The sequence below is a fragment of the Tetrao urogallus genome (genome assembly GCF_951394365.1).
Source record: "Tetrao urogallus genome assembly, chromosome: 1".
NCBI lineage: Eukaryota > Metazoa > Chordata > Aves > Galliformes > Phasianidae > Tetrao > Tetrao urogallus.
Window position 1 is genome coordinate 163,248,697 of NC_136813.1, and position 27,879 is coordinate 163,276,575.

Below are 27,879 nucleotides of genomic sequence, written 5' to 3' on the forward strand. Positions count from 1 at the left end.
AAACTGAATACTCTAGCAAACACCTGAGCTCAATCCATCACGGCACAAGTTTAATGCCTACACTTATATAAAAAAAGGGTACAACACAGCACAGAAAAACCCTCAAAGACCTTATCAGTACATGGAACACAACTTTTGCGACAAGTATACGATATGTATTTACGTGGATCTGGTAGAGGAAAATACTCAGGAGATGCTGTCAATGGTAAAGATAATAGCAAAACTTGCTCCATATTTGAGTTAATTAATTGATTTTTTTTTTTGTGGTTTTTAACACTGAAAAATAAATGAATATTCAGAATTAATCATTTGTAAAGTGCTACAAAAATACTTCATGAATACTGCACTTAAATATCCAAGCTTATAAGTTTTCTGAAGTTTTTCAACACTGAAATCAGACCAATCCAGGTTACAAGGAACCCCTGAAGTTACGTGCTACACCTCCTGCTCAAAGCAGGGCCATCTCCTAAGTTGGATCACTCTGATCAAAATTATATCCAGATGGGTTTTGAATATGTAAGAGGATAGAGATTGCACAGCTTCTTTAGGGAGCTCGATGACTTCTGTCTCCTTTCCCTCATTCTTTCACCATGCTGTCCAAGAAGAATTTGATTGTCTACAGCCCTCATTTAGACAGTTAAAAATATCAGGAAGTGTTCTACACTGAGTACTGAGACCATTTCCTACTTAGTAAATGAAGAAAACAACAGAGACTTATGATACTAAGGATCTCCTACGAGTCAGAGGAAAGTTGAGTTATTTATTAGAATTTACCCAACTTTGAAGGGAAAACTAACAGAGAGGTAGCAATTGAGAACTGCAACTGGGTATCTTTCCACAACATTTAAAAACTTTCAGAAAACACTGTCCACCCTTTTCCTGGGTTGAAATAAAAGGGTATGGCCAACGGGAGGTTCCTTACAGAAGAATTAATTTTCAGTCATGCAGGACTGCCTTCAGGAGAAAAAGGGACAGGCCCATAGCAAAGACTTCTCTCACTTGCATCCAAAAAATTAGCCTGTTGAACTTACCAGACACATTTCAAAAGTCTAGATTACAAAACTATCTTAGATATAGTGATGCTGAGCAGCTGTGTGGGGAGCAAAGCAGTGAGGAACTGGCAGAAAAACTGTACTGTCAGTATTCCTATTGTATTCTTAAAGGATAAGAAAATACGTCCTATCGTTTGGTACGTAACAGAACAAAACTAACACTGCTCACTGGTATTAGAGGAGTCAAACAATGCTCACCTGCGACCACATTCTGAATATTTACCAATATTTTTTAATATTAAGGCAGCTGTTAATCGGATGTGTTTAGTTATTGGTCCCTCTTTTTCATCCTACAAAAGAGAAGAAATAAAAAGTAAAAGCTCCATAGGAGTAAGCAACCATTTGTATCTACTAATACTTGAGTCAAACAATACTCACTGTAAAATCTCTGAAGACAAGGTTTCTTGATCCCCTCCTTAATGCCATGAGGGCAGCACTTGGATGATTCACAATGGCCTTCTGTGCTCTGGGAGTAGCAGCTGTACTCCCTACAACGGGCGGCCTACATGAGCAAAGAATGAATTAGTAACAATGACCTTTACACCACTTTCTAACACATTAACAACTCCGGACATTTATTTTGATAATTTTTTCAACCTATCTGAACTGAAAGATCCATTAACACACGGTGCTGCTACACAATTTGTCTTTTGTTTCCATGGAGAGAAACATTATTGCAAAGCCTTCTGAAGTGTCAGGAACATCATTTCGTGTGGGGGAAAAAGAAAAGCACTGCTCTTGAAGAGCACTCACAATTGCTCATCACCCACAATATTTGCGATGGAAAAGTACAATAAACTGCATAATGACATGGCAACCTTCCTGAAGTGCACCTACTTGAAGAAATGTTTTGTTAGACACAATTCAATGTGAACAGTGATAATGGCTACCCAAATGTCAACTCAGATTTAGCCAGAGAATGTCCTAAAAATACAGCTGTTTAAAACCTGACCCAGCCTATCGGGACCATTAGACACCGAGACAATATAAAACAGGAAACAGTTGTACTTAGTAGGAAGCAATACAATTTAAAACCACTTAAATTATGATCTAAGACACAAAACATTTAACTGTTAAATTCAACCAAACATCTACCTTTATTACCCTTGTTACCTCTATTGCAGCTTTCGAGCTGAGATTAAGAAATTACACAGGGCATTTTATAAAGCTGGTACAAGTAACAGACATGGTGGAAGCAAATCCTTAATGCTAAATATTAACACTGAAGTCAACGCTCTTCCATGTGAGACTTTGACACAAATCATGCAACTGGTGTTAAAATGTTGAAGTACAGAACATTTAAAGAGTGAGACTCTTTAAAGCGTCATCTCAAAGGACGGCTGAAGTACTAACAGTGAAAAATATCACCACATTTCCATATGTTATATCATATTACTATGAATTCTTGTCCAACCTGGTTAGAAAATGCCAACATATCAGAAACATACGTTTGTGTTTGTTTGCAAAGGTAGCACAAATCAGATGTAAATGCTTCAGTTCTTAAAATGAGAATCAGTCCATAGCAATATTTAGGTATCTTTTAGCAACAAGAAGTGGAAACGGTCTGACTCCTCCCTAATACCTCAGTTCATAATTCCCATCATCCTCTCCTGATGAGAAATGACATTTTGAAAAACCTTTATGAAGGAATGAGAGAAGGAATCCTTCATAAAGGTTTTTCAAAACATTGAATTAAGATACTGTTGGGCAATTGTATATGTTTATATGCAACTGTGCAGCACAGTAATTATTGAGTTTCTTTTTTAATTTCTGGGCCACTGTTGTTCTCTTTGTATTGAGAAGAACAATGAATCATCAGCAGAGGCTTCTCCAAATGTCCCTCTCAAACATCTACCATACAATACTTTGGAAAGCTGAACTGCTATTGCCTCAACTCTAGAAATACTAAAATAGGGACAGCTGCAATAAATATGGATTGCCTTCCTTTTCTTTTTTTTTTTTTTTTTTTTTTTGGATAAAAAGGTGATAAAATTTTACTGGCATCTCAAGCAGGCTGACTTGTATCTGTGTGCATGGACGCATCTCTAGAGTTCTAAAATTTCTTAATTTCAACATCATTTTGATGTCAAACCATACCACTCATCCTCTGACTATAATTATCTCTTGTCCCATTTCCATGCTGCACCAAGAATATTTTGATAGCTAATACCACCAGCTACAGTGGCAACAAGGAAAAATAAGTAAATAAATAAAAGAGACTCAAATGTACAGCTAAAGACAACATACTGATAATTGCTACTGCTACCTGACCTTCCAGACTGTAATATTCAGCTATCTCTGAAAACCAAAAGAAGAGTTAATATAACACAATTTTAAAAGCAAAGAAATAGAGAATTGAGGTATAAACCAGCTCTGTAATAAAGCTTAATTTTGCCTACCTGGTTCTAGCAAAAGACATCACAGCTATTTTTTTGCCCATCACAATGCCACCCCTACTTGGAAGACATTGTGATTAAGAAAACAGGCCTCTGTCTGTTATGGTGTCTCTGAAACACTGTTGTTCAGCAGATTTTGCTCCCTGCACCAGTAACACTCACTCTATCTGCACTCCCTCAGATGGAGAGAGACTAAGCAAAATAAGTCAGCATGTGATGAGAAGGTGCATGCCTAAAAGCTGATGGCTAAAACACAACTCCTCTCAGTACCATTTCTCTAGGACGTTTCAGCTCCATACAATATTCTGTTTTTTCTAACCTCTGCCTATTCTACTCTAAAGAAACTTGCAAAGACAGAGCCTACTGCATGTTATCTGTGTGACTGAACACTTACGGAATAGCAGAGCTGAAATCACACCATGCTTGCAGATTGCCTCAGCCTGATGCTTCCTACTTGCCAAGTATTTAAGACCTTAAATTTTACCATCACTCTTCATTTTGTGGTTTTCAGAGGTCAGAATGCCACTTAGTTTCATGAAATAAGGCACTGTAAGGCAGTCACGTTCGTGTTTTAAGAATTTTGGGGATCTTTTAGTCTTTTTGATTAAAAAAACCAAAACAACTTTTCACAGCTTCCATTCTCAATTTTCTCTCACTGCTGCCTCCCACAGCATGGTAGCAATTTAACTAGCCACACAACGGATAGCAAAAGTCTGCCTAGGGACATGTAAATCACACCTCTGGCTTGCAATAAAGAGATTCCAGTTAGTTACTAACAAAACCCTCATCTTAACACAGGCATACAAGTAACTGAACCCTGAATAACTCCAACAGTAACTCAACCCCATTGTAACAGGTTTGCACGTCATTTTCAGATCACTGAAATAATGGTAGGAAAGAGGAGACACAAACCTGATTCCAGATAGAAGCACAAAATATGAAGATTTAGAGGTTTTGATATTTATCTTTATAATTTATTTTAAAGTAGCTGACCACAAAACTAGAAGGAACACAGCAAGTCAGAAGCACGTGGTTTAGTGATGATGGGTTGATGGTTGGACCAGATGACCTAATGAGATCTTAAAGATTTGATGATTCCAAGTGACAAGACAATCCAACTCAGCTGTACGAAAGAGCTGATTTGTACCCAAGTAACTTTCCATTTGCATTACAAGCACTTATCTGTTACAGTGAAAGTTATAAAACACTATTCAGTTGAGTATTTTAAGAATAATGTTTATCATAGAACACTGGCAAACATACCTTCAAGAACTACCTGCTCTCTTAATGACAACTTAACTGTATTTCCTACATCAGAATCTCTTCCCTCTTTTACTAGTTTGTCCTAATGCAATGGACCTCAAATTTAATAGCTGTGTAATAGTCAGCTGCAGACTCCATGTACAGCTTCACCTGATAAATCAAGTTCTAAATACACAAATTCTTCCAATGATTCCCATTACTCTCATTTTCTTTAGTGCTAAGAAGGCCTAAGTCTCTTACTTATTGGAAGGCTTCTGAATTCCTCCTTGCCCTGGTTCATCTTGCTTTAATCCTGCAAGCAAAGCATCTCTGGAACAATGTTTATCCTATAATGGGAAAAAAAAGAAAGGCAGTGAGAAGGTGTGTGGAAATTTCCCACAGAGCTGCTACTAGTTTTTGAAGTAGTGAAAAAAGAACTGCACCTGTAAATGGGTAATGAAGGAAAACCTCTGCCGCTGGAAAGGTTCACATCCCTCCCATAAGCACTGCCCTGGGTAGACATCTTTTCCTCCATGTTCAGTTGCTGCGTGATAGAAAACCTGTGATGGTGTTTGAAACCACCTACAGAAAGAGAAGAAGGGAGAATTTAAAGCTTTTTTTAAGTTTCGGTTAACACTACGGTGCAAATGCCACAAACACAACCCACACTGCCTCTTATTTCCTGAAACAAAACGTGGATTAATAAGAGAAAAACTGTACACGTCTAAGTGGAAAACAAAAATCATGTATGTACCAACAGTGAGCTACCAATAAATGGCATTATGATTTTCCTGAATCCAATTAAAATATCATGACTTTCTATTTATATTGTACTAAAGAAATAACACATCTCAATTGCAACAGAACTTCTATGCAATACAAGCAAAACATAGTAATGAACTATAAACAGTAAAAAAAATGTTGGATTTCATTCATTACTTTTCTTCTTCACTGATGGCCATACTCAGACCTTACTTGAAATATAATTGGGAAATAAAAGAATAAACATAATTCACCCTATTTGCTCTCTATAGTGAATACTTGCCAAAACTGATGGAAAATAAAGAATCAGTGTAAAATTTGTGCTTTTTAGTACATGAACTTTGAATTTCAAGAAAATAGGTAGACGACACTTCCTGATGCACACAGAAGTTGGAAGATGTCACTTACATCACTCTTTCTGACTCACTTAAACCTAAATTTTTAAAATGACTTCCCCAAATCAGTTTGCTTCCCCATAGTCCTAGATGATATGGCATTAGATACTTCAGCAAATAAAGTGCTTCTGCAGCAATTAAATAAGTCCTCCTAAATTTGCCCATGTATTACTCTATGTTTTCATAATGTTCTGCTGGTGAAGGCCTGCTCCGCATAATAAGGGTTTTCTTCCATTTCAAAGTGGGAGCAAAGTTACAATTCATCTCAAAATACTGATCAATCTACCATTCCTAGAGCTGTACATGTGACCATTTGAAAATACATCAAAACAACCCATCTTTTGCTGCCTCTCAAAAATCATATGGAGATACACTATATTTCAAAAAATATTAAATGAAAACTGTGAATGACTAAAGGCTGCTCTTTTTAGCCTAGATATATCTTAGAATATAACTCAATCATTTCAAATTGCATCCATTACTTCAAGAGACAAAAAATGGCCACATTAAACAAAAGACTTGGCCACTTACAATCCATTTTGATCCACAATCCAGCTTGTGAATACGCTTACAGCTTGGACAGAATCGATCTGGTAATCTAGCTGCTGCCATTGGAATACTCATTTCCACCTTCATCCATTTGCTGGACGGAGGCACTGCCATAGCAGTCTTAGCAGAGAAAACACAATACACCCACCTCAGTAACTCCACTCCACGTGCTACTGTTTTAATTTCAAATAGCAAGAGAAGTATTTAAGATGCTTGGCTGAACTCATTGGGCTGATCAGTGCTGAAAGGGAGATGGCCTCCGACCAGACTTCCAGAGAGCAGCCAAGGATGAAGCACCATCTCACAACCCATAGCAGAGGGTTATGGACAAGTTCAGAGCACTCCTTCCATGTGCCACTACTCGACTCGGTATCATCCATTAAACAACACCTGCAATCAGTATGGAGTCCTAAGCAACAGAATACCATTACCTGAAGCTCACAACAGTGTCAGAAGGCTAGCAGAGACAAATCCTAGTTATAAACTGAATCCTATCGCAATAACCACCTCGTAGCTGGAGGGCTGGAACTATGGCATCCTTAGGGGCTCTTCTAACACAAACAATCCTATGAATAATCTCTGGCACAGATAAAACAAATTTCATGGCATAAGTCAAATCCAAAATGTCGTTTAAAACATTTTGTTCTTGAAGCACTATTTTTCTTGAAGCTCTGCCATTTTAACCAAGTTGGTTCATTCACTATATCATAAATACCTTTGATGCTGTACTTGAAACACTAATCTGAGATGATTCTGATTTACCACAACTTTGCAAGGAGAAACTATTTTTCAAATGAACAAGATTCCATTCAGTAAGTAAGGCAGAACTGTCAGAATTTACAGTATTAGTCTGTAAAACTTGAAATTTATTCAGAAAAAAACATATTTATTCATAAGCATTAAAGCAACATTTAACAATACTAATAAAATAAAATTTAAGTACTGAGAATATGGTCAGTTGAACCTAAACTCTTAGTTGCCACTTAATTCCTCCATCACTCTGTTCTGCTGCTGAACAGAACATTAAACTAATAGCTGACCTGACAGGCAGTGGAGACTCAACAGCATTTTCAATTTATGTTTTAAAATGCAAAGCAATTCAGAAGCAGACAGCTCCTGCCTACTTGTGAAACAAAATAACAGCTTTTAAATTAACCTCAGAAATTAGCAATACTTGCAGACAGCTGAACTTTAAAGCAAAACACCTACTTATTCTATCACATCTATAATGCAAGGCACTAAGGACACCTTTCAGTGTTTTACTCCCTGTTCCGATACTTAACCAGAATTTATGTGAATGTACCTTTAACAGTACAGTTGGGCCTGATTTCGTGGTCCTCGGACACCACAGGTACTGAATAAAGAACATGCCATGGACATGTTTCACATCACTGTACTAACTGCAGGATGAAGTATCAATACCTGGTATAATGCTTCCACAGTAAACTATTAAAAAAAACCAACATCCCTCCTCCCACCTTCGGAATCTCGCTGGTCACAGCACCAGTAACTCAGTAGGTAAAAAAGAGCATACAATTTTATATATTCCTAATCATTCCCATTGCCAGTAAAATATTTTTAAAGGACTCCAAGGCCTCCTGCAATGCATCCTGGAGGAAAAATTTAACACTAATACTTTGTGAGAATAAAACTAAAGAACACGTTCATCTAAATAACTAATCTGCTAATCAACTTCACCTGCTGCCATACCTTTGTGATTAGTTGTGAATACCACAAAGGAAGCACTGCTCTATCACTGCCTTATGCTAAACCCAACTGCTTAGTGTTTAATGACTAAGCAAACATGGCTGAAACCAAGTATCAGATGTAAAATTAATGAAGTAGACTAATAAGCTACTGAAAAGAAGCTTCCTGTTTCTTGCTAAAACAACTCTGTAAGAACAGCCAAGACTGACTGTTTTCACAGTAATTCTTAGTAATAGGTGGTAAGTCTGGATTTTTATGTGTTTAGTAGAAAGAGGAAGCCACCAGGAGAGATGATGTTCTTTGTCTTTCATCAAGCTGGCGACAGAGTATGCATAAACAATATAAACAATGATGAAAATGTTAACATTTTGATTCTTTCTTCACCACAAAGAATGATGAGAGTAACATTCAATAGAAACTGATTTTAGGTTGGAGTTAAAATAAATGTTTTAAAAATCATCACCAGCCATTAGAACAAGAACTGTGTGTTAGAAAGACTACACTGTAACAATGCAAAATCTCTGAAGGCTTTTAAAAGCAACAAAACTTAATGTTGAACAAAACCCAGTATAATGACAGGAGGAACTAAAAATACAGAAATAGTACAGTATCTTTGACACAGAACATGTAGATCAACTTAAAAAAACACAGGGCACACCCACTGACTACAGGAAAAATTACTGGAATGACAGCTTAAGACAGACTTGTAAAAATACTGATAATGTAAGGTAATCATAATTGTATTGCTTTCTCTTCTGCCCCAAGGTTTGTCTGCATATAAGCACATCTTAGTTCACATGTGACATCAATCTGTTCCATGGTTAGATGCCACCTCAATTCTACATAACTTATCCTACATAACTGAAGACACAGAAGAAAGCTGCTGACAGACTTATGCTTCACAACTTCAATCCAGGCTTCTGTTATCTAGCAGATAGCTACAGCAACATCCAGAATCTTATCTAAAACATGTACATTTTGACACTGACTTAATGATCCTTGTATTGTTTATAAGGAATGAAAGAAACAGAATCTAGTGTTTCAGAGGTTCTATAAATTGTCCCTCAGTATTCCTCAGTTTATCAGTTCTTTCAAATGCCTCATTTTGCCCAGCAGTTCAAACAATTCTAACTTTCCCATTATTTTGTTCCTACTTTCTGAACACCTGTGCAACATCTTTCTGCCGAATGAGGCCACCTGTGTGCTCCTTTATCTTGTCCAACAACTACAATTAAGTGTCTCAACCTTTTTCGTGCCCATCCTAAACTCACGTAATATCTCTGCTTTCCAAGTGGCCATTTGACAGCTACCTTTGTCTCACCAGTCTGTACCCTTCTCTGAAAACTCATCACGTTCACAAACCTATTTTATTTAAAAAAAAAATTAGTGTCAAGATATACATATAGATAAAAGGAGAGCATTATGTGTTTTCATGAACCTACATCCAAAAATCTGCTAGCTCACCTCCCTTTATCATTATTATTATTTTATTTTATTTTTAAGGACAAAACCAACAAATCCAAGAATTCTAATCATTGCTATCAAGTCCTAGGACTAAGTTCCATTTTACTTCCTTTTGTAACAAGGGAGTCTTGTGACATACAAATGGTTCCATAATTACTATAATTAATCATAATCTAAATAAAACTTTGACCAGGACAGAGAAGTACAATATGCCACTCTGGCAAAACTGGAAATGCAAGGAAGATACTAAAAGCTGTACATGTAAGAAAACGACTCAACAGTTCTAACTCGAGTGCAGCAACTATTTTTATAATTGTAATACAGAGAACAAGCTTTAGAACTGGATTTTTTTTCTTAAATACATGAATATAATTTTCTGCTGAAAAATAAAATTAGAAGAAAGCCATCTAGTATATGTTTTCTGTTTTGAAGTATAATTGAGAGCAACTAAACGTCTTGCTTTCTCCCACCTCTGCTTCCTCAACACTTTTCACTTTTTCTTTTCCCTATTAAAAAAGTACAAGGTATCTTAAGGAAGCAGAACGGATAGAACTTGTAAAATCTCTTTTTACATACAAGCACTTGCTACTTATCACGAAAAGGTAGTTAAGTAGAGGAGCTTTTGACTTTACTTTTTACAAGATTGCCATAGACACATGAAGTTCTGTCCAGGTTTCTTCATTTGCTCTGCATGCTGACTTGCTGCAGTGTATGAAGGTGGCTGCAAATTGAGCTGCTGGCCCTGTACTTGCACTGTTGGTATCGACGTTGCAGGTGTGCTCTGTAGAAAAGGTTAAAGCACAGTTTTAAACACGGCACTTAACAAGACATAAAAAACAGTTCACTGTTTGTTCAAAGATATTTTGCTTTACATTTCAATCAACCAACAAATGTTCACATTTTAACACTTTCATCTCAAAATAAGCATTAAGAGGCATAACAACCAGGGACACATACAGCTCTTATAGTGCATCACTTAGGCCTAAGTTTCTGATATTCAAAACTCTTACGTTGAAATTCAAACACAGAATTAAGAATCCAAAGGTACTTCTAAAAGGTATTAGTGGAACAAAGGTTATTGCTATTTTATATAAAGCTTTTACTTAAAGCAAAAGAAAAATGGCAAACTGAAAGGTGTGCAATATCAGCATAGGGATTAGTTTTCTTCCCCATTTAAATGTAGGAGAAAATATTACTAAAAAGTAAAATGACCAACAATATATCTAAAACTGCCTTATTTTCTTTGATAAAATGGTTTTATATGCTGCTTCTGTGGAATTCTTCTACTGTCTCATTAGTACACAACAGCCTGTGTTACAGAGCACACTAAAAAACTTAAATTGAACAATGGTGAATGAACAGCACCAAAGAGCAGCAGGCTCAACCCATGACATTCATTCTCCATAAAACTTTGCAACGATGTAATTCTTTAAGCTCTTGCAAAACCACACTGTACATTTATACAAGACACCAGAACATGTGAACGTGCTGTATAGCTTGTGTACAGAGAAGTGCAAACATCTCAAACTGGAAAAAGATGTTTCCCTTTATCTCTTACAACATTAAAAGAATCCATTTTTCAATTATCTTAATACGGGATAAAAATTATCCAGTCAACTACAAAGTTCCAAATAAGGCAATATACAGGCAAATACATTTTTCCCCCCCCCTTTTTTTTTTCCTCTCCTCTGAATAGTAAAAATAATGGCTGCTGATTACCCAATTTTGAAACACTGGTTATTTTAAAATACTGTTTCTCTTCTTTTTTCCTAGCAGGCTGTGGCTGGCCAGACATTTATGAGAATAATGACAGTAAAAATATAAAGCTTCTACATCTTATCTGGACCTAACATTCTCTTATTCTCTTCTGTTCCAAAGGGAATGCAACATTACAAAACCAAAGGAAGCAGCTTTCAAATTTACTTTCAAATGGTGTACACAAGACCTTGCTGATACCAATATAGCTCTGATACTGAATAGCTCTAGATTTTAACTGCAAAGAAAGAAACAGTTAAGGGCAACTTCTAACACTTCATTTGCACAGTGGTCTTAAGTTTCCTTCCTGCTGCTCTCTTTTGGCAGTGCAGACACCATGTCACAAAGTAAGGAGTTCACTACAGATTGTACAGCACTAGTGATGAAGAAGTCAGATAACAAAACTAATCAAAACCAAACTAACCCCACGTCCAAGCCTAAATCCTGGTGAAAACATGACAGTGCTCAGCAAAAAGTCCAGAACACGTGACTATTACATGATGCACGTGACCTGCAGGTATGAAAAGCTGTAAGAAAGGACTCTTGAGTCCATTAATCATAAATGAAAATATTTTTGAACTCTGAATTATTTTCACCTAAAGTTCTGTAATCAATTCAGCAGATTGGGTAATTGATTTTCACAATATATCTTTTATCATAGGTAGCCATCAGCAGATCCTTTTAAGATCAATCTCCCTTTAGTCAAGCATTTTTAAAATGAAGCTGAAAGCAAAATGATCCAGAGTCAGCAATACAGCTTGTTTTGCAAGCTTCATTTAGCATCCTTACAGCAGTACATAATCATGGTCTTTGTACAACTTTTTATCCCTGCAGAACTTCTGTCTCATTTAATGAATGAGAGAGAGTGAAATTACTGAATGAATTCAGGATTTCATTTAATTCTCATCATTCAATGTGTGGTTCATGTATTATTTACCCCATTCTAAGCAAACCCTATAATTAATCCAGAATTATGAATTTTCTCAAGAGTTTTCCTGGCAAGCTCTCCTAGTGATATTCTAAGGTTTTAAACATTATTTTTAATGAGACAGTATCATTTTAAATAAGGAGAACTGACATACAGAACACAACATGTTAAATACCAAAAATGAAAGAGTTCAGAAAAGGAAACGATTTTCAAAACAAAAATTAAAACTGATTGCAATTTTTTTCTACTCTGGGTTCCTGTGAGAAAAAAATATGAAGTTGGTAAACTGAAATTTGTACAATAATTGTTGTTCAGGAATCTCTTATTGCTGCAGTACTATGAAGTCAGGTAGCTTCATTCAAACTTGTAGCATTGGATGCTTACAATGCCCAGGTATTTTTAAGTCAAATTTACTGCCCATCTATCATCTGCACTGATCACAGTAAATTTAAACAAATGAGAGGAAGTCACATTTGTTTTCCTAGGTCTTACTTTTGAAGCACAATGTCTACATTTGAATATCTTACAGCTTTCCTTTCTTTGTTCCAGAGATCAGAAGTAATATTAGGTGTATATTTTCCTGAATGTAAACTCCTTCATTTCAGAACTACAGCAGAAATACTTGCAATGAATTATCTGTTATATCACTGATGTGCAATGACTATGCAATGTTAGTTGTGATGTTAAAGAAATAAATATGACAGACATTTCATTTCCTGGAATGAATCCTTTGTGGGAGAAGTACCACTGAAAGAAACCTCCTCATGTGATCAGAAATTACACAAAATTTCCTCCACTAGCAGAAAACATTTAATAATTCCAGGCTCCTTTAGCAATCAAATGCCCAGTAGCCTAACACACCTGAAAGAGTTTTAAAGCATCTTTACATATTTAGGTTAGCTCTCTTCATTATTATTGTTTGCAGTTGACACTAGTCAGCACTTTTGCAAATCAGATCTCCCTGTACCCCTGCCCTGAAAAGATACCTCTAACATCAGCATCCTATCTTTTTTTTTTTTCTGAAATACATAACCTAATTATAAAATCTCCTTCCAAGTTCACTGAGTGCCATTTTAAGGACTTACGAGTGCCCATATAGGACATAAATATACACATTTTTGAGAAACTAAGCACTAACTGCAGTAGGGCAGCTACATACATAATGCTTATATTACCTATACACACATAAAGAATGCATTTGTATTTAGTGAGTTCCTGTCTCAAAGGATCTGAGCTATTCTGCAAAAATTTGCCGTAAATTACAAGTTCCACACAAACTGACCTCCAAACTGCACCTGACATGTTTCTGGCTACCCTAAGAACATAGCATATTGTGTTAAAGGCATTAGAACACTGAACAAATAAATGACTTCAGCATAAAAGACAACCAGACACAGGGCAGCCTCAAGAGCTTCTTAAGGAGAGGCACAGAAGTAACATTCTGACAACTGATTCCATCTTTAATTGCAGCTTCCGATGGCAACCCCTACCCAAGTACAGTCCAAATTCCTTTAAACACTTTATGGGAACTTTCCTGTATGTCCTGTTGTTGATTGCTAGGGTCTCTGCAGCAAGATGTCAACTGAAGGCATGTCTCTCAGCCTGCAGCACAGGCTGCAGGTGCGAAAGCATGAGTTTTTATGATAAGTTAGGATTTCTGTAACTTTACTGCCTTCTGTGCAAAATTGAGTTACGCAGGTTGCTTGCCATCGGTAGTTTATCCCAGAGATAAAGCCTGCTTGCCTACATATACAAGTTATTCCAAAAGTAATGCCTCCTATTTAATTCCACGGAAACTACAACAGCTACAAAGAGCACAATAACAATATTTGAAAGAGCAAATTCCCAGCTACTAAACACACCACAACTGCACCAACATTAGCTACACACTTTTGCCAGCGATGAACAAGAGCCTGCACGCACCACACGCATGCACCAGCAGAGGTGCCCCACTGCCACTGTTGCCACTGCTGAAACACACCATCCACCTCCTCACCATGCTCACATCCACTGCTTGGTCTCCTGAAACGTTCACCAAGTGTGGATGAATGTCAGTGGGTGCAAACACGTAACCAGCTGTGACCTGCGTTAGCCTGTTTCGGTGTTGTACACATGTAATTGTTCTGCTTTACATACCAATTTTGCTCTCACTAGTGGAGGCTACACCAGGCTTAGCCTGACTTGCTATAACTGGAACCAGATAACCTCTTCTAGAATCATTTTCCTATTACCAGAATGTACTTTGGTTTAGAGAAGAAGGCAAGGTCCAATATGGAGACACAGTAAATGCTGAACTATGGCTAATAAGCCCAGCTGAGTTGGAGACCCTGTTAAGAGGGTTGGAGATTGGAGATGCCCTGTTAAGAACCACCAGGATCCCTGAAATGCACTCCTCATCACAGCACAGGCACAATCCCATTCTAGAAAGCAGCTATTTTCATTTTCAACCTACTGAAATTCCTGTTCAGTGGAGAGCTGTGACTAAAAAATACCTTGAACTATGAATTAAAAAGAATAATATCAAGCTTTTTTTTTTTTCCTATTTACTTCATCTTTAATTAATCTTAACTTTACCTTTACCCATTATCTTTGAGCGCTTCTTATCTTCAGGATAAAAAAGTTACTTCTGAGTTGACCACATTAAAGGCAGAAATGAGGTACGGCCTCACCAAGAACCTGGCACAGACTACTAAAATACAAAGGAGGATGATTAAAAAGAACAGTTTTCTCATCCTGCTCTCCAGGCCAATGAAAACAAGAATATATTGCAATGCAGATATAAGTGAATTGCGTAGCCAAGACCAACAATGCTGGCTGTATTGCTCTCAGAACATATTACTTGACCTGCACCACTGATGTTGACTTCAGAGGCAGCTGTTTGATCCCTCCTCCAATTCATTTTGAAGGAAATCCTTAGGCAGCAGTCTTTACAGAATTACAAATTTAAGCACAGTGAGAAGTATATTATTTTTAGAGCCTATACTTAGGATGGGCTGTTAAAATTTTGCTTACAATTGAGCACTGTATCCTACTGCAACACTTCAAACTACCAACAGTTTTAAAAATGCATTTCACTATCTACCCTACACACTGCTATGCATAAAATTGAAAACAATACCGATGGTCCTTCTAAGACTTTCTTCTCTTGGATATTTTTCTGTATTGATGTGGCTTAACCACATCCTTAGGCTGCATCAAAAGAGGGGTGGCCAACAGGGCGAGGGAGGTGTTCCATTCTGCTCTGCCCTCCTGAGGACCTATCTAGAGTACTGCGGCCAGGACTGGGGCCTTCAACATAGGAAAGATGTTGAGCTGTTGGAGCGGGTCCAGAGGAGGGCCACAAAGATAGTAAGGGGGCTGGAATACTTCTCCTATGAAAACAAATTGAGGGAGTTGGGCTTATTTAGCTTGGAGAAGAGAGAGATCCAGGTAGACCTCACTGCAGTCTTCCAAATCCTAAAGCGGGACTACAAGAAAGCTGGAGAGGGATTTTAAGAAGGGCAAGTAGCAACAGAAGAAAAGGTTTTAAACTAAGTGGGAAAATTTAGAGCAGGTATTCAGAAGAAATTCTTTACCCAGATGCTGATGAGGCATTAGAACAGGTGAGCTATGGATGCCCAATCAGTGGAGGAGCATTCAATGACAGGTTGGATGGGTCCCTTCCAGCCCAGATCATACTATCATTACTAAAAACTTTATGTTTCACATCTTTAAGACAATGAATGTACATTAAAAGGCAACCCATAAGCTGAAATGAATATAGCATGATTTGAGTATGAAGGTGGGGTCAGGGGGATGGGTAGGCACTAAAGCAAATGTTCTCTCCTTGTCAGGTTGCTAAGCTTTAAGTCTGCAACAGTGCGCTTCACAAGCAAAGAGCAATAAAAGCACAGACAATCTGAATTTCAGTACTTCCAGCTGAGAAACTCATTTGCTCTGTGACTAAGAATGAATTACATCTCCTGTGGCTACACACCTGCTTTCTGGTGCACAGTAATCCTCAGCTTCCAAAACAATGGAGAGCAGGAGCAAACAGTTAAGGAGATGCTTACACAGTTTTGGCCACCTAAATATCCACACAAGCATGCTCCATGTGGGAGGCCTTAGGAGAAATGGGAGTGCGTTACGAGGGGATAACAGTGATGAGCAGGAAAGTAAGTGATTATTTTAAAAGAGAGATGAGGCAATTTAGGAGGACTGCTCCAAAAGTAATGCCTCTTGTTTTATAACGTTAGTCAAAGGTAGATGTCATGGTATGGTAGTAGAGATTGAACTTTCCCACTAATATTGTGTTGCATTTTGTTGCCGTGTGACAGATGGCAGCAGAGGGCATTCTGACAAAATAGCAACTGACATGAGTGTGTATGAAGCAGAGGTGTCACTGAAATCCTCCATGCAGAAAAAACTGCACCCACTGACATTCATCAAAGCTTGCTGACCATATATGGAGACCAAACAGTGGATAGCAGCTCAGTGAGGCGGTGGGTGGTGAGTTTCAGCAGTAGCAACAGCAATGTGAAAGACAAGTCATGTTTGGGATGGCCATGCAGGTGTTTGTTTTTTTTTAGTCTTTTTTTAACAAGTGCAACACGTAGGCTCTTGCTCATCTCTGGTGAAATAAACAGCTAACAGCAGTGTCTACACTGAAGAAGAGCGTTTTGCAGTTGAGAATTTGCTCTATCAAACAGTGTTAATGTGCTCTTTATATCTGTGGTAGTTTCCATGGAAATAAATAGGAGGTACTACTTTCAGACCGATCTATGTAAATTTGATTTGCTCACTTTCACCTGGTGAAGTATCAGAGTGCTTCTTCAAAACACAAACCTACTGGGACAAACTAACATGGTTATATTCAACAGATGTTTTGGAAGAATTTTGAGCAAGAAAAAAATTGGAAAAAAATAAGTAAACAGACAGGTAATTACTCATTTCTTTTTCCTTTTCCTCCATCAGTCCAGCACAATACCTCAGGAAAGCCATAGTCCAGGAACAGAGTACCAGAAATAAAAGAAAAGAAAGCCAATGAAGTAAGTGCCAACTCTGCTGTCTCTCAAGACTACACTTTCAAGGGCTTACAAAGTACAGATATAAGAAAAAAACCCAACAATGCGTGTTCCTCTTCTGAGATTACCCATATACACATAGGTCAACAGTTGTATAAGAATACAAAAAACATATCTCTTAAGACAGTATTGAAGTAGTTATTTTTCAGTGAGTTCTGCTCACGTGTACAATTCACACTCGAACAATCGCAGATGGTACCTGGAAGATACCTGTACTTGTCCAACTGGATTTAGGTAGCAATACATAGTCTTTCTCATAAATATTAAGTTCATAATTTTCATTATTGTGGCAAGCCATTTATTTTTTCTCTCAAGGGTACAGAGGCAGCCAATTTCGTAATGCTTTTCATATTGCAAAACCAACCTTCTCTTAACTTTTATGTTCCCTTGAGAGTTATTTTGCTCTTTTCCTCGCCTCCACTTTGCTGTTTCCCTTTCTTTTTGTTTGCCTTATCTTTTCTTTGGTTCAAGCCTTGTCCTTTTCCTCTCTCTGCAGTTTATGACAACTCTCCTGCTGCATAACCAAACTCGCCTCTATTTGCTATCTTTGGCATCTTCTTTTCCACCCTTCCTGCTGTGGTCTAATTTTATTACAAATTTTCTTCTATTTCTTTCTTACTTCTCTGAAACACACACTCTAGTTTAAAATAAAATTTATAGATAACTAGAAGGAAAATAAAGATAGCAAGAAGGAAAAAACGTACAAACAGCTTCAGCAGCTATATAATTTTGCCATGGCTAATATCCCTTTATTTCCTGTCCCTCACCATTTCTCTTCATTGAAGTGTATTTATACTGAATTTCACACTGTCTGTAGAAGTCGCCTGTTCTCTTATTTCCGCTGCAAGATACAGAACATACAGGAGGTACCACAGAGAAAACAAAACAATACAGACGTTCAACTGAAAACAGTGCTCCTTAGCTGCTGCCTTTCAAAAAGTTAGAGATAAGGAAGCTGCTTATCATACAAGGAAGACTCCCAAAATAGGAGAGAGAAAATCATTTCCTATGATTACAGAGGACCTAGACCTAACAGTCATCAGTGAAACTCACACTGAGCTCATAAGAATTAGGCTCTGTAGTACTTCTGGATGTCCTGAGTGCACTCCTAAAAGCAGATTCAATATTGGTAACCCTTCACGTCTGCTTTTCCAACAGAACAATGGCTATGCAGCAGCTTCGGGGAGGTGGGGGAAGGAGCTACAAAGGATGACAGGATACCATTCATAATTCAACACAATTTTGAAATGAAGTTTTCTTTTGTGATTTTGAAGAAAGCAAGGGCAAGCTAAATTCCATGGAGACAGACATTAAGCAGACTTGCACTGAATGGCAGAAGGCACTGGCAACATCTCTGTTTGCATAGGCAATATAAAAAAAAAACCATAAACATGTACAAAATATTAAGGAAAGTGTACAAGAAATTATATGCCATCTTTAAGAAAGTATAATCACACAAAACACTCCTTCGTAATAGAACAGGTAATCTAATATAAATGAAGTTGCTAGCTGTACTACTGCTCTCCTCAAGAAATGGAATTTTAGCAGTTCAGTAGGCATCAGAGACCCAAAAGCAAACTCGACAGCTACATGTCCAGGAAAAAAATAACTGCAGGCAACAGTTATCCCAGTCCAAAGACATGGTCACTGCATTTTCTACTTCAGCCAAATCCTTAGTGAAGCTATTAAAGACAATCAAACTGTGCAACTGCTAAAAACATTCACTGCAAAAAGCAAGACATACAGCTAATATATCCACACTGCCGAAAACGTGCCATTTATCTTGTGCACTGTCCCTGTGCTGCCAAGATACACTTTCATTTTGGTCTAATTATTTCCAGTAAGAACAAAGATAAATAAAGTATCAGAAGAACTACAGATCTCTCTGTCATAAATGCACATGCAAATATTTAGGTTTTAAAGACATTCTGAAAATACAGCTCTATGGAATACCTTTTAAAGAAAAAGAAAACTACAATTACATGATGGAAACATGAAAGAGCTTTCTATAGAAACTGAACTTCACACAGATAAAGCAGTAATGCTATCATATGCTGAACTTGAGTTCTAGCTCTGTTTAAGTCTATAAGGCCTGCACTTCCTACCATTTCAAAAGCCAACCAAAATCAAAGAAATAAAAAAGGAAAACGAATAAAACAATACTGTCACATCTCTGCCAAAAAACACTAACATACACTCAGAATTTCCTCTTCTCTCTACACTGTCAGAATTTTGTGACTGTCAAACCTAATCTTCCATTCTTTTTGCTCTTATTCAGGTTAGAAAGGGTGAGGGTTTTTTGGGAGAGGGAGTTTATATCCACGTACAAGGCCAAAATAAAATCTTGAGACTGGAGCAATCTCAAGTACGATTACTCACAGTTTTAAATACTCGTGAAACTGCTGAACATACCTCATTTCTTGTAAAGTCTTAGGAAGAAACTACTTTAAAATGTTTTTCTAAAAAAGTTCAAGATAAAACAGGCCTTCTCCAAAGTTTTTAAAACAGCATATAAAAAAAAAACATTACTAATTGTATCAATAAAATAAACATTACAAGTATTTTGTCATGAACAAACATAAACACATATTCTGACACATTTAGAAAGCAATACTTTATCCTGGCTGTAGTGAATTGAAGCAAGCCTTACAAGATCACCCTTAAATACAAGAACATCAACAAATTTCAGCAGGCCAGATGCAGCTGCAGTGATTAACAAACTATCTTGCAAAAAACATGTTTGCTCCATATGCAGTAAGGACCAAGAACAAAACGCAGAACAGCACTACTGTTTTTACAAGACTGTACAATAAATCATCTTTGTTTTTTTAAACAGTAAATCCTTTAAGGAGGAAACTAGTGAAAGCAAGTTCTTTCCTTACTGTATATTATGAAGCTCCAGACCACTGTAAATACCACTATAGTCACTTATATCAAAAAGCATGCAAACTATTTGAACCTTAGTCTGTGAAAGAATGCAAACCATCATTTTCTGAATATTTTAAATTCCTTGCAAGATATCAACCGAGTTTACATTTTCACATATATTTCACAGCATTAAGTCATAATCAGAGTTGGAAAATAAACATAAAAAGTACACTGCAACATACCTGTGTGACCATGCTTTGTATATACGTGGTTGGCTGCTGCTGCTTTTGTTGAACAGCACTTTCTATTGCTACTTTCGCTACAGTGCTTGGATCCGCTCCAGCTGGCACAGCAACCATAGTTGCACTGCAACCAGCATTGTTGGGGTCACTGATTGTAACAATTCTAACTCCTACTTTATTTGGAATTCCTGGAACAGTTTCCCTGTCATTATCCTCTGCTGGCCTCTTTGCAATTTTGCATTCTGCTGTGCCATTAGTAGACCGAACTTCGGATGACAGGGTAGACTGGGACACTCTAGGTCCTGAGTGTGGAACTGCTATGATTTGATGCCCCTGTATAACAGAGGCTGTAGATTGTGGTGAGACAACTACACTTGGGCGTTGCTGAGGCACATCTGAATTCAAACTTGAAGCTAGAGGTCCATTAGGTAAATCAGTGTTGGTACCACTAAGTTGCTGGGTTAACAGTTTTGCAGCCTCTTGTGTACCGCTTACAACAGGTGAACTACTCAAAGTTAATACAGGCCCATTAGAAATTCTCTCCCCTTGATCACCTTTGGCAGTATCTTGCTGCGTGGCATCCAAATTCCCTTGTTGTTCCACTGAAGATATCTCACCATTTCCTACATGATTGGAAGTTTTGTGATTTGGAATGTTTTTGCTCAAATGAGAACCATCGCCTTTATCAAAATCACAGATTCCATTAACTAGGGGCTTCTTCAAATCACTTTTAATTTCCTGTGTGTCCATTTGTTCAAAGTTCTGCTTTCCAGGAGCTCCGTTCTCACCCATTTCTAATGATGGCCCATTACTGACTTGGGAGCACTGATTGGCCTCATTCTGAGTTTTCCCTGAGTTAGAAGGAGGTAGACTGGAGTCACTATACTTTCTCCCATTTAAAAGACTTCCCACCTGCATTTCATTTTCTTTTGCATCCCCATTGCTGGTGTTTGCAGCTCCTCTTCGGCAGGAAGGATTCTCCATTACTTCAATCTTACGTTCATGAATGTGTAAACCTGTTGCTTCCTTTGCTTCTTCCTCCTTTTGGCAAATTATTTTATCACCTTTGAATGGGGGAGCAGCAGTACACGGTGATTGTCCAGCTGAAGGTGCTTGAGTAGCTGGAAGCGTTTGCATCTGTAGCCCAACTCCTGTCTGAGCCCCACTCACTGCAATTCCAGCTGGAGCAATGATTTGAGTTGCATTTCCCTGACTCACAGTTGCAGTAGCAAAACTCGTATTTGGCACAACTGTTATCGTAACCTGGTTGCCAGTAGTCCCTTGGAAAATAGTTGCTGGGCTGTTTGAGATCAACTGACCTGGCAATATCTGCAAGTTAGAAATGGGTACTGTTTGTACTGCCCCTTGGGGCTGGACTGCACCCTGGACCAGCTGCTGTCCAACTAGCAGCTGCTGAGCTGAAGACTGCCCTTGTACTCCAAAACCTGGCGTTTGGTTATTGGCCATCTGATAAACCACCTGAGGGCTAGGAGCTCTTGCATTGTTAGGTGGAGGAATCTGTGGAGCTGGGAGTATAAGCTTCCCCCCTGGAGTTGAGGGGCCTCTTTTTGGAAGAAGTAGTTGTTTTATCAGACTAGATTCACCAGAGTTAGGCTGGCCAACTCCTGTATTAGCTTGCGGGGACTGAACTTGCATTTGCATCGGCGGTTGTACCTGTTGCTGTGAAGATGCTGGTGAATGTTGCTGCTGCTGCTGCTGCTGCTGTCTCTTTACAGAAAGCATCTGGCTGACAGTAGGAGGGGGTCCTTGTGACTGAGAAGGGGTAGATGAAGATGACATAACTGTAGGGACTTGATTGTTTGTAACCGGACCTGGAGATGGTGAAGAAGATGGAGTAATGCTTGGCTGTCCAGTCAACTGAACAGTCTGACCAGGAGGAATAGAAGCTGGATTAGCAAGCACTATTTGGTGAATGGCTGGTGCATACGTTTGACCTTGCTGAGCTGGCTGGCTGACAATCACTACACTTTGCTGGGATGCTGGTTGTGGTGGTTGCTGCTGTGACTGCATCGGCTGCTGTACATTAGGTGGAACTTGCTGAGACGGCAGAGGCTTTGGTGCAATGTTCTGAAAGCCTACCCTAGAAGTTGGTGGGTTCTGGACGCCTGCAATTGCAACCACCTGCCCAGGTGCTACTTGGAAATTCTGAACAGTGGTGGCAGAAACAATGTTAGGTGCAGAGGTTGTGACATACTGCTGTGGTGCTATGATGACTGTATCTTGTTGCTGGTTAGCAGCAGAGGACTGCTGAGATGATGACTGCCCAGGTTGCGATGATGTGCTGATCAGCTGTTGACCCTGCGAAACTGCTGAACTGCATGCTGGTATGTTTTGTACTCTGCCAAATATATGACCCTGAGGTACAGCTTGCTGAATTACTGTAACAGGAGTGCCTGAAGGTATCTGTCCTGGTACCACTGCATGCAGTGGAGACTGCTGTTGAATTACAGGTTGGTGATGAAGCAACGTCTGAGAACCAACAACAGTAACGGACGGCTGTGGTCCTGTACTGCTGTGATTTTGATTTGAAGCTTGTGGTGCTCCTCCTACAGAAATAGTAACAGGAACGCCAGACTGGGGAACAGAGCTCTGTATTACTGTGGCCTTCATAACTTCACCAGGTATTGGACCTTTATTCTGTATAACAGTCATTGGAGCATTTTGCTGCTGTGCATGAACAGTATTTTGTGGAATTCTAGAAACAGTCTGTGCCACAGTATGAACACCTTGAATTGGAAAAGACATCTGTGTTGCTGTTAAAGTTGAAGACTGGTTAATAGGGGTCCTTTGATAATGATTTCCTACGCTTTGTGGCCCATGTGGGAGTCCTATTGAAATAAATAAGGTAAAAGTTTGAAAGCAAAAATTAGTTCAAAACAAAGAATTTTTACAACCCCAAGGCTTGAATTTTTAATTCTACGTGTTTTCTCAGCTATACTGCATCTGAATAAATGATGCAGTGACAACGGCTTTTCTGCTGACTGACAAGTCTACGGGTGACAAGTCCAGTATTAGATCACATACAATGCATACAGTAATACAGTTATTCAGAACTTCATTCAATAAAAGGAATAAAACCACACTGTCCCTAATTCCAACGCTTACAAACTATTTTGGGTAACTTTTTAAAAAAAATTGTTCTCTGAGAATCAATGCAGAATACTCAATATTTAAATGATTAAAAAACCTGCTGGCGAAGGAGACGAAGACATGTCAGGAATTGAATCAACCCGAACAATTGGGGTAGACGAAGCTGGCTGCTGCTGATAGTACATCTGAATGGGAAGTGGTATAGCTCTCCTCTTCACTCCTACCACATGTATATGTGCTTGACCATTGTTAATCGGATCTTCTACTCTCTTCACTGTATGATTTGGAAAGACAGTTCTGCCAAACAGAACACAGATCAGTGTTAATGAACACAATAACTTTCCCCTCTTACAATGAGTGGCTTATTTTAAAAATATTAATCTAACGCTACTCTTACATGCACAGTAACTGCACCAGTGCCTGCATCTTTGCAATACAGCAGAATTGTCTGTAAGCTTCAGAGCATTCATCACAGGAGACCTGTGGTCAAACTGACATTGGCACAGACTTTGAACAAGTTAAGTATCTTCAAGAACTTTGTGAGAAAAGATTAAAAGGACTATAAGCACAGAAGCAAGTCTACTAAAGATACTGAAATAGGATGAAATCAAACTATAATCACATTTCAATTAAAATTCTAAAACTGCAGATCTTTCAAACCCAACTTAAAACCTCTTTTCTCAAAGAACTCTTAAGCTATGTGTTAACACTGCTAACACTGCATTACATACAACAGTTCCTTTTTTGCTGCACAAATTTTTCTCTTACCGCAGACATTTATAAAATCCAGTTGATGTTAGGATTCCACCTCGAGCTAATTTACTACACGTAGAGAGGTATTCAGAGTACATTTCTGCTCGAGAGATTGAGCAATCAAGATTCACCTCAAAATGGGCATTCAACCTGAAGATGAAAAAATGGACTATGAAGCAAAACACAGTGACAGTACAGCTGTTAAAACATTTCTGTTTGTATGAGAGAATTTTGAGACATGATAACATGAATAATAAAATTGCAATCTATTGTCTTGTCCAATGTCTGTTCCACACTTTTCACTTCTTATGATGTCTAAGATATCCAGTCAGTATACAATCAATACTTTACTTACATAGAAATATGTAAAACAGTCCCCATATGCGCCTTTTATTGTTGCACATTCAGAAGCAACAAAAAAATAAAGATAGGATTTGTTTAGTGACCTTTCCTCCCCAAAACCTTTATGCTTATTTTTAATGACTCTTCTTTATCAAAAGATGGACTGCAGACTAGCTAATTCTTAATCAAATGTGTCTATGCTAAACCTACTGAACATTCGTGTAAAAACCAATTATACACGAATACGGTCTTAATTCAAAACACAAGAAAGTACAGAGGTAGAATAACCACCTCAATCTGTGATTCTAAGAGATAGGAAGGCAGGAGAAATGGGACTTGAACTCTGAAAGAGCATGCACATAAGACACGTACTTATTCCAGGAGTCATGCGCTACGCAGGCATCATAAAATCCTTGAACAATCTATTCTGCCTGTCAATTTCTAGGGAAATTTCCAGAAGATTCTGTATCTCCTACAGAAGAATCTGCACAAATGCACACACTACCCAGGAAGCTATGAGAGATGGTAGCAGTTTCTATCTGTAGATTTTATTAATTCAAGATCCATTATTCCAGCTCAGAGACATGCCAACAGATCATCCCCAGCAGTAAATGGACATAAGTAACTCTCTGCACAATTCTCTAATAGTGGCATCTGAACACAGGCTCAGACAGAACAAAAATATATTTAGGATGTCAGTATTCACTATGTGATGCTAGCACTTTAGAAAACTGCACTGCATTCTCCTTTGTAGAGCCTCATACTCCCCTAAGAGCTAAATGTTTCAAAGAAAAAAAAAAGCAAAGGATTGCATTCTTTAAATCATGTTCTCTCATAAACAGTGAAGTATAAACAGTGAAGTGCAAGTATAATGTCATTTCTCCTGCAGTTTAGTTACAATTTTATTACGACAAAAATTGAGATCACACTCTGTAATAGAAAGTCTAAGTAATAATTAAATCTGGCATATGAGACAAATGACTGTCCAGCTAGGAATATTCCATCAGGCAGACACACTGTCACTGGTACAAGCAGCATACAGGTCAGGACTTACAATGGTGGAACACGAACAGTGTTTAGCACTTCCTGTCACATGCACTTATCTTACAAGAAGACTCATAAACCAGCTTAACCTGGGTAGAATACATCCAGGAAGGTCAGCTTAAATACATTTTTTTTTCTACTGCTTCCAAGAGATAACTTTTCTAACATCTAAAATTATTTGCTCATTTTCCAGTTTCTGTTAAAACATACAATGAAAATCTACCTGAATGCAAGACACTTCATGTCAGCACTGAGAAAAACACTTGCAAGGGGCTAGTTCTCTGTTCTAGATTTGAATTCTTTTAATTTTTCTTTTGTCAGCACAGATAATATTTAAGGAAGATTTTCAGATGTTATATTTTATTATTCACTGGCTCATGCCTATCACCGGAAGAAAATTAAGAACAAAATACTAGTACTGCTCATCACTAATAGCTGCAGAAGCACACTGCATGCAGACTCTGAAACTGAGCAGACTTTCCAAATCTTCCTGATACTATGATACACTGTTCTTTCCATTACTTCTTGTCTTGAGATGGTACTGCACAGTTACATAATGGTACTTACCAATACTTATTTTAACAGCCAAAACTCATATTTTAACATCTATGCACAGTACAAAATTCACCTTGCCTAAAACCTTACTTCTGCAAGCTAGATATCCCCAATGCTCCCCACACTTAAGAGAGAGAAAGCAGCAGCAGAAGGTAATCAGTAATCTTGCCAGAAATCAGCCAGATGAAGACACTTATTTTAACTACGGGGAAATCTCCCCATCAATAACTAAAAAGCAGTCTAGGAAACCATCTCTGAGTAGCTAAAAGCTAAAACCATGTAGATGCTAAGTTGAAGCGTGGTGATCCCAACTTCAGGCATTCTCTTTTAAATATTTAAAGATGAAATTTTCAATGAACGGATTGCAAACAACAGCACAAGAACATCACCTGACCAAGAAGAACCTTCAATGTTTCTCCCATAAAAACAATGTTTTGCTGGAAGTAAAAACACTAAGCTTTTACAAATAGTAACTACTTCATTTTGAAGGCCATTGTCTGATCAGTAACTGATCAGACAGAATCAACTGATGAACGCATGAAGTGTGGAGTAGAAGCAGAAGTCCAAAATGAAGCGATTTATACATATATCTAGCATGTGAGATATACATAAATTAAACATAGTTCAGAAAGATGATGCTTAGTCTACAGAAGAACCATAAGCAGAACAGATTTCTTCTTAATATCTGACAAGCAGCCAACAGTGACAATATTAGATAAAAATGAGAGAACTCAGAAGGGATGCTTTAATATTCCCTAGCCTGTTTGAGATTTACAACGATCACACGAGAGTTTTGCAAGGCCTAGCTTTATAATTTCAGGATTATTTTTACACTGGTGCAGAAACATGGCAAAACATTACCTGATGAAAGTACTCGTGAAACAAAAAAAGCTGCTTTACAACTTAATAAAGGTCAATGCAAGAGTTAAAAATCTAATTAAATTATACTCTAAGAGAGAATTTCAGTCTTCAACTGTCCAAGAATGAACGTGTTGGTTGAGTTGTTTTTTTTTCATACTCCTTCAAAGCAAGGACAGAATGGTTTTACTTCATACTTTTCAGAAAAAGCAGTCAAACAATGATAGAAGCAAGTCAGAACAATCTCTGACTCATGAATACAGACATTATTTTTCTTCTTCATTTAAATATTTGAACAGAATGATGCACTTACCACTGACATGCAAATTTCTCACTGTCTATTTCTACTATTCCTGGTGGTGGAGCAACATGTGGTGCTGTTCTAGAGGCTGTAGGGAAGGAAAAAAAAGTATTTGCTGAATGAAGGAAATGACTTTCACTGCCATAACTTTCAATGGGACAGTTTCTCCTGTTTCTTGCAAGCAGGGTATTTCCAACCAAAGTAAGCTGCAGAGGTGGCATAAGGCACACTACAGACTTGCTCCAATTTACCGAAATTAAGCAGGTACTTTTCCAACTCCTAACCTGAGACAAGTTTAACATAAAGAATTTGTTGCAACATCATATTGATTTCTTCACCTGTTTACTCTCCTAAGACATACTCTTTTCCAGCCACTTTCACTGAGGTATTTGAACATGCTCAAGAAACACAGGACACACAAGTTAGTATGAGGGCTGCTTCAAAAGTAGTGCCTTCTATTTTATTACGTTGGTCCACGATGTCAGAGGCAGA

The 27,879-nt window shown here is 38.0% G+C and overlaps 1 protein-coding gene across 1 annotated transcript in view; it reads right to left on the reverse strand.

Moving 5' to 3' along the window:
- ARID2 (AT-rich interaction domain 2) overlaps positions 1–27,879 on the reverse strand; it is a gene marked incomplete at both ends in the record, with an annotated part of 103,777 nt that overhangs the window by 986 nt on the left and 74,912 nt on the right. The window contains 9 exons of the mRNA XM_079549351.1: positions 1,251–1,342; positions 1,431–1,554; positions 4,952–5,037; positions 5,134–5,272; positions 10,200–10,348; positions 20,424–23,272; positions 23,632–23,831; positions 24,303–24,437; positions 27,400–27,475. Of these exons, the coding sequence (XP_079405477.1) occupies positions 1,251–1,342; positions 1,431–1,554; positions 4,952–5,037; positions 5,134–5,272; positions 10,200–10,348; positions 20,424–23,272; positions 23,632–23,831; positions 24,303–24,437; positions 27,400–27,475 (3,850 nt within the window). The remainder of the gene's footprint in view (positions 1–1,250; positions 1,343–1,430; positions 1,555–4,951; positions 5,038–5,133; positions 5,273–10,199; positions 10,349–20,423; positions 23,273–23,631; positions 23,832–24,302; positions 24,438–27,399; positions 27,476–27,879) is intronic.